This window comes from Cetorhinus maximus, chromosome 13, assembly GCF_964194155.1.
Source record: "Cetorhinus maximus chromosome 13, sCetMax3.hap1.1, whole genome shotgun sequence".
NCBI classification, from domain to species: domain Eukaryota; kingdom Metazoa; phylum Chordata; class Chondrichthyes; order Lamniformes; family Cetorhinidae; genus Cetorhinus; species Cetorhinus maximus.
Window position 1 is genome coordinate 37,567,160 of NC_135891.1, and position 8,171 is coordinate 37,575,330.

Sequence of the window (8,171 nt, forward strand, 5' to 3'; positions counted from 1 at the left end):
TATCTGCATCCACATCTGCTGCCCATAATACACACACGTTAATTCCATTTCCACAACTTTAGAAAACAAAACAAATAACTTGGGTTTTGCTGTAGAAACAATGATGAGGCCAACAGGGCTCGCCATTAAAGTGTGAATTGGATAGTAACTTCCTGTGACTGCACCTGCCCAGCTAAACATGGAAATCAGGAAGTTGCTATCCTAGTTGCCCTGCTCTTCAGAATGTGTACTTGAACAGTACCTTACCAAGTGATTCACCATTCAAATATATGCAATGGCCATTCAGAAGCAGTACCATTGAGAAATGTTTGCTATCAACTTCAACATTGAACAGTATTTCATTTAAGATCCACAAGTGAAATTGCTGTACTTAAGTGGCATTTGCAAACTAAACTCATCAGGGCCTATCCATTCCAGTGTAAGTAAACTCTTAATAGCATGATAAGACAATTACTGCCAAATAACATTCCTGGCACTCAAAATCAACTGTTACAAACATAGAGTCTCGTTACTTCTGATTTTAATTAGTGTTGGAGGTTTAAAAAAAATCAAAAAGTTTATTATTCTTTACATCTCTTCCTCTCTTTTAATCCCTCTTTTGTTCCCTCTCGGTTTTGATTTCTGTACTTGATTTGACATTAACTACACTAACTGGCACTCCCTGGTTCAGACTCTGTGCTGCTCAGTAATGATTCTGCAGTCTGACTGGTTAAGGAGATGCACAGTTGCTAGCTCTGTTCATACATGTCCCAGATCCCTTGTAGAGGTCATCATGTCAAAATGGTTCTCTGAATACCGTAAGTTCCGGTGTAAAATCCCATAGAAAATCTGTGAGCAAAGTGCAAGTATACAAACAGCTTTGCTGCTAGGAGCAAAGTTCAGCCCAATGATTTATAGTTACCACAGTATGGTCAAACATGAGCTTTTATATAAAAAAAAGTGAATAAATAACAAGATACCATTCAACATCAAAAATGACAGCAAACATTTCTCAATGGTGCCGCTTTTGAATGGCACCATCGTTACCGTGGCATATTCTATGCTTATCAGTGCAACAGGACACTGGGTTGCCCCTCTCAGGTAGATATAAAAGATCCCATGGCACTATTTTGAAGAGAAGTAGGGGAGTTATCCCAGTTGTTATGGCCAACATTTATCCCTCAATCAACATCACTAAGCGAGATTATCTGGTCACCTGTCAGGGGCATATTCTAACAAGTCCTCCAGCAAAGTTTGGCATAAATTCACCACTGATGGATCAGGCATACAAGGACATTAGGCCCAATGTGTCATTCAAGCAAACTGCAGATGTGTTATACTTTGAGGGCTGACTTAAGGCAAGGAACAGTTTGAGGTGCAGCACACCCAGTTTTGTGGGTGTAACTGAAAAATTCAAAATAAAACCAATAAGATGGATTATTGAACCCATTACTAATTATTATTGAAGCTTTGAACTTTCATACATTTAAAAGTATATTTATTGTGATCCGTGTATTGACAGAATCCAGACTGACATTCCACGTGCAGTCTGAGGGTATGCTGCACTTGGGAGGTCCCACCTTTCAGATGAGGCCTTCTGGGCCTAATGTAAGAGATCCCATGTACTAGTTCATAGAAGAACAGGAGAGTTCTACCTGGCACCCTGCCTAAAATTTAGCTCTCAACCAAAATCACTAAACAGATGATGTCACTATCTCAGTGCTGTTTGTGGGACCTTGCTGTGTACAGACTGGCTACTGCATTTCCCATATTAGAGCACTAGCTAGCTTTTGAAAATAATTAAATATAAAAGCGTTCCGAGGTCATGAACGAGGCTATTTAAAGGCAAGTCTTAATCAAAAATAGTTATTTGCACTTTTCGGATTAGATCTGGTAACATCCAGTTCCCAACTTCTCTACTTTTTGAAACAGTGTTTAGTCTAATATTACCAAAATTTCAGCTTGTAAATATTTGGCAAACCCGTCTTTTATATTTTTCAGTTAATGCGATCAAGTTGAAAAACATCACATGATTACATGCTGTACCAGGAAATAATTGTGCACTTGATTTGTACAGGGGGTGGGGTAGTTTCTTTATCAGTCTGCGCTTTAAAGCATGATTAACTGCAAGAGTGTGTCCACCGCCATGCGGTGGCCAGCACCCAGCTGGTGTAAACATAGACTGTGAAGGGCGAAAGAGCCACCGCCACACCTTTATCCGGAATTTCCAGGCGCGTTAAGGCATCAGCCCGAAGTTTCTGGAATTGATCTTGAGAATGAACAAGAGCTGGTGTAATAATCAGCGGAAACTAAACCTTATCATTAAGCTCGTAGCCGCCGTCAAACAGCCGAGTGTGGAGCAATGACCAAGTCGCAGCTTCTGCCGCTGGAAAGACACCACCCTGGGCTGACAGACCAGGGCCCGGCCCAAACTCCCGGTCTCACTGCTCACATTCCGTCCTTACCAAGCTGGCCAGGGAGCACACCCCTAAAACCGAGCCCATCGCCCAACGCTAGCGAAAGATGAGCAATCCAAATGGCTGCAGGAGCTCTGAAACAGCCGCCTCTCCCTCTCAGGAACCAAATTGCCGTCCACCCTCCCCGTTACCAGGCAGCCGCGAGCGAGAGGAGCAGAGCAAACGGCGCCCATTGCGTCATCGCGTCAACACGCGACTGTGACGTGCGCGGGCTGGCGCCGCATGCGCGGAGCTCCAATCCGCTGGAGGGAAGTTTAGTGCAAATTCGGAGCTACCCGTTTCTACAGTACTGTTGTGATTTGTAATCCATGGTCCAACATATAATGCTGAAGGTAATATGCACAGATGTGCCGATATCTGTTAACATTTTTTGCCAGTACATCTGGATCAAAAATTATATTCCTACATTTCAAGGGAGGCCTGGACAGATTAGATCGTGAGACGAGAAGCTGTACGTACCCATTGGTGGAAGGATCGAGAACAAGAGTACACCAGTTTAAGATGATTTGCAAAAGAAGCAATAGCCACAAAAAGAAAAACTTTTTTACGCAACAAATGAGTAGCTTCAGTCACATTTATGAATGAATTCCACACTTCTCATGCTGTAGAATAGACTCACTGCCCAATGTCAACTTATAGACAGCATACAACAGGGATGTACACCTCTTTTGAACCCAACTTTTAGGGTTATCAGTCAAAAGGAAGCAAGTGCCAAATTTAAAATCTACATTGGAGAGACCAAACGCAGACTGGGTGACCGCTTTGCGGAACACCTTCAGTCTGTCCGCAAGCATGGCCCAGACCTTCCTGTCACTTGCCATTTCAACACACCATCCTACTCTCAGGCCCACATGTCTGTCCTTGGCCTGCTGCAATGTTCCAGTGAAGCTCAGCACAAACTGGAGGAATAGCACCTCATCTTCAGATTAGGCACTTTACAGCCTTCCGGACTTAACATTGAGTTCAACAACTTCAGACCATGAACTCTCTCTCCATCCCCACCCCTTTTTGATCCCCTTTTTGCTATATTTTTATTTAACTTTTTTCCACTTATTTTCATTATTATTATTATTTTTAATTTATTTCCATGTTTAGTCATTGTTTTGTCCCCAGCTTTTAGCCTATTTTCGATCTTTTTTCCCACCATTGTCCCCTTCCCCCACCCCATCCCCTACTAAGGCCATCTGTCACTTTCCAGAGTGCTTACCCTAGTCTGACCATTATCACATTCTGCTTTCCACTCTTAATGTCACCATTAGCACCTCCTTTAGCCAGTACCACCACTATTAACAATCCTTTGATCTTTTGTTTATGACATCTTTTGCAATCTCTCCTTTGCCTCCACCTATCGCTGGCCTTCTATCCAGCTTCACCTATTACACCCCCCCTTAAACAGTACATATTTCACCACATTTCTATTTCCCTATAGCTCTGAAGAAGAATCATACGGACTCGAAACGTTAACTCTGTCTTTCTCTCCACAGATGCTACCAGACCTGAATTTTTCCAACATTTTTGTTTTTGTGCCCAATTTAAAACTGACTCTAGTAAAAAACCCAAACTTTAAAGAAAACTTAATAAATTAAATCAAATTAAAATAACATTCCTGGGGTGATGATAGTGCATCCCTTGAGCAGAGAAATTGGATATGTAAACTTACTGGGGCCAAGACTGGATATCCCCAGAAAAATGAGCACAGGGAACATAATGCACAATTAACTCCTGCCCAGTCCTTCCAAAACAAGCAGTATGCAAACTTCGAGCTGTCTTCTCATTTACATGATTGCAGCATGCTGCCAGCCCCAAGTGTGCTGTTGAGTGGCAGCAGGAGGGAAATCATGAGAGGCTAGCATGAGTTTAAGTTGGGCTGCACCTCTGAAAGGGATGATGCATTTTGACTGGACGATGTGTTGGAAGTCATTTTGAACGTGAGTTTGACCCGGGAAGGATATGTGGCACAACATTGACAGTGGCCATGTACCAAAGTTTCCCAATGCAGCACGGGAGGCCTTGGTGCAGGAGGTCAACAGGAGGAGAGATCCACAGAGGCCCACAAGATCTTCCAGACAAATACTGTGAAGGCAGTGTAAGCAGATAGCCATCATGGTCAATGCCAGGTGTCTAGCCCCGAGGACCTGGATGCAGTGCTGCAAGAAAGTTAATGATTTTATATGAGTGGTCAACATCAGTGAATGCGTCATCAAATACAATATCCAACCAGCGCCCCTCACACGCTGCTCAATTTACAACCACCACTTCACTCATCTACCAAACATCCCTATCAACCATGAATCATACTTCACATTCATAGCTTCACCTCACCCTCACCCACTTAGTGCTGCATCAAGCTTCACGCCCACTTCACACAGCTTGCGTACGTTACCAGCTATTCATGACATGACAGCCCACCACCCAAAAAGATTGCATCACACTCACTGGCACACTTCCTCTCTCTACCTAGATAAGATAGTGTACATTACCACACTTATGTAGCCAACCATTGTTAAATGGCTGATGTCTCAGCTTCCATTAGAGCACATGTAGGAGCTACACAACCTATGAGTATGGCAGTGGAAGCTCAGACTCAGTCTTGCAGGCTCAACATGTTGCCATGCAAGTGTAGATTTTTTCCATACAAACTCTGCTGCTATCATGACTGTGGATAGCAGTGTTCAAAAGAGATTTCACAGCTGTCCATCAATCTGTCCTCCAAAACATGACTAGGATTGTTGAGGTACTGGCCCGGTGTCATCTTTCAGGATGACAGATTTCATCCTCCCACTCCTGCCATTCTGTCAGTGCCCATGCTGTCGACTGCCAGCCAGCTGGCTTACACTGTTATCAGAGATTGTCATTGAAGATGCTGCCTGAACCAGGCTTTCCACCTCACATCCTCCACCCCCCAACCGCCCCATCACTCACCTGTGCCTGGCTCCAAGGTCCATTGATGATCCTGGGCCTCGGTACTGCCAGCAACCACCGACTCCCAGATGGTGCTGCTGAGCAAAGAAGAGCTGCCAGCCTCCAATTGGCCAGCAGCTTTAAGCGGTTGGGACTTCCGCCCCCAGGGTTCTTGATTCCAAAGAAGGCTCATCGTTGCCCAGTTAACTGCCTGAATGGCACTTGTTTCGGTGGGCCTTCCAGAAAAGAGGTGACGCGGGACTCTCGCCGGCTCTCCAGCTGGCAGGCAAGGCTCCTGTCTTCGCCATTAAGTACTATTCACTGTTGCTCACTGATGTTGAGCTCTCTGAAGACCATGGTGCATGTGGCTCCTACTGAGAGCCCTTCTTTCATTGCGAGCAGCTTGCCCTCCTATCGCCTCTGCTCATTCTCCTTGTCATAGTTCAATCCAAGGTGAATGGAAACTACTGCACTCATGACTGGGAGCAGGTGGTCTGAACAGAACCCTTGAAGTGACAACCAACACCTTCATTGCATGCCACACCACTCCCTTTAGCAACTTTAAGTAGCAGTACAAATCTCCAAACACCTACTAACTTAGCAACAACCATTAGAAATCATTCAGCAACTAAATTTAAATAGGATAATGATGCCTTTAAATTGCATTGGTAGGGTGGCGCCCTTCCTGTGGCTGAATGCATGTTCAACATGCATTCAGCAGTGTGAGATTGAGAGGGCATTAGCTGGAATATTCAGGTTAAAAATGGCTCTGCTAGAGTCATCACTTACACGCTGACTGATACCATGTTCTGCCCAGTCTGCATACTTCTGGTGCATCCTCCCATGCCTGCACTAAGATACACACCAGAAGTGCTTGATGCACTGCAGCCACCATTTTGGAACCAAAATGTCGCTGATTATCCCATAGAGTAGGAATAAACGGGTCTTTTTCCGAATGGCAGGCAGTGACTAGTGGGGTACCACAGGCATCAGTGCTGGGACCCCAGCTATTCACAATATATATTAATGATTTAGATGAGGGAACTAAATGTAATATCTCCAAATTTGCAGATGACACAAAGCTGGGTGGGAGGGTGAGCTGAGAGGAGGATGCAGAGATGCTTCAATGTGATTTGGACATTTGTGAGTGAGTGGGCAAATGCATGGCAGATGCAGTATAATGTGGATTATTGTGAGGTTATCCACTTTGGCAGCAAAAACAAGAAGGCAGATTATTATCTGAATGGCTATAAATTAAGAGAGGGGAATGTGCAACGAGACGTGGGTGTCCTCGTACACCAGTCACTGAAGGTAAGCATGCAGGTGCAGCAGGCGGTAAAGAAGGTAAATGGTATATTGGCCTTCATAGCGAGAGGATTTGAGTACAGGAGCAGGGATGTCATGCTGCAATTATACAGGGTCTTGGTGAGACCACACCTGGAATGTTGAGTCCAGCTTTGGTTTCCTTATCTGAGGAAGGATGTTCTTGCTATATAGGGAGTGCAGCAAAAGTTTACCAGACTGATTCCTGGGATGGCGGGACTGACATATGAGGAGAGATTGAGTCAGTTAGGATTATATTCACTGGAGTTCAGAAGAATGAGGAGGGGATCTCATAGAAACCTATAAAATTCTAACAGTACTAGACAGGGTAGATGCAGGAAGGATGTTCCCAATGGTGGGGGAGTTCAGAATCAGGGGTCACAGTCTGAGGATACGGGGTAGACCATTTAGGACTGAGATGAGGAGAAATTTCTTCACCCAGAGAGAGCCTGTGAAATTCGCTACCACAGAAAGTAGTTGAGGCCGAAACATTGTACGTTTTCAAGAAAGAGTTAGATATAGCTCTTGGGGCGAAGGAGATCAAAAGATATGGGGAGAAAGCAGGAGCAGGCTATTGAGTTGGATGCTCAGCCACGATCATGATGAATGGCGGAGCAGGCTCAAAGGGCCGAATGGCCTACTCCTCTTATTTTCTATGTTTCTAGGTATGAGCGTTGTACAACCAAATTTTGTGGCTACATGCTCCAACATGTGCTTCTCTAATTTTTCAATTGACATCAAGAAGCTGGCTGTTGAAAAACACCTGTATTGAAAAAGAGACGAAATTTCGGACAAATTTTTAAAACTCTTCCCACAGTGCTTCTTATGTTTCGTACAAAACATGAACACCGAATACTGGTGGAATACTGACATTTTATTTCCTGTTGGGTTAGTTTCTGGTTGAGAAAACCAACCTACTGTATCTTAATTCCCAGATAGCCTGCTTTTTTCATTTAGACCCAACTGATCCTTTTGTTAAGTTTGACACCAGGAAGTAGCCTCCAAACTACCCTAACAACAACCTTTGTTAAACTGACAGGAATTAAGTCATCTCTATCAAAATAGGTGTGAGCAATCACTAAAATGAACTAGCTTTCATTGTGTGAAGCACACAATTTAGGCCACGCATCTAAATCTTAATCTGTATCCCCCAGCCATACTGCCTTGTGAATATAACCCCTTGATGGTCAATTGTATCTCAACTGTAGTATGTTATTTTCTTCTACAGTGGGTGCTGGAATTGCTAAATTTTTTGTTTTCACAGAGCTGTAAAGGAATGGTTAATCAGACTAACGTGAAGTGCTCTGATATAATACTGATTCTGATTTTCCTTTAAGATCTTGACCTAGGTTTGTTAAGTAGGAAATTTGATCAAATTCCAAAGCAGTGACCAGGGAACCTTTGAACTGAATCTGACCATGTAGCACCTGCAGCTTTTAATATGAAGTAATCGCCTGCTTAATGAGAAAAGGTAATTGTCCATTCCATACA

General features: G+C 43.8%; 1 protein-coding gene across 1 annotated transcript in view; it reads right to left on the reverse strand.

Moving 5' to 3' along the window:
• The window catches only part of LOC144688554 (serine incorporator 1-like), a 37,404-nt gene extending 34,786 nt beyond the window's left edge, over positions 1–2,618 (reverse strand). The window contains exon 1 of the mRNA XM_078555281.1: positions 2,445–2,618. Within this exon, the coding sequence (XP_078411407.1) occupies positions 2,445–2,483 (39 nt within the window). The 5' untranslated portion in view covers positions 2,484–2,618. The remainder of the gene's footprint in view (positions 1–2,444) is intronic.
• Between the last annotated feature and the right edge of the window lie 5,553 nt (positions 2,619–8,171).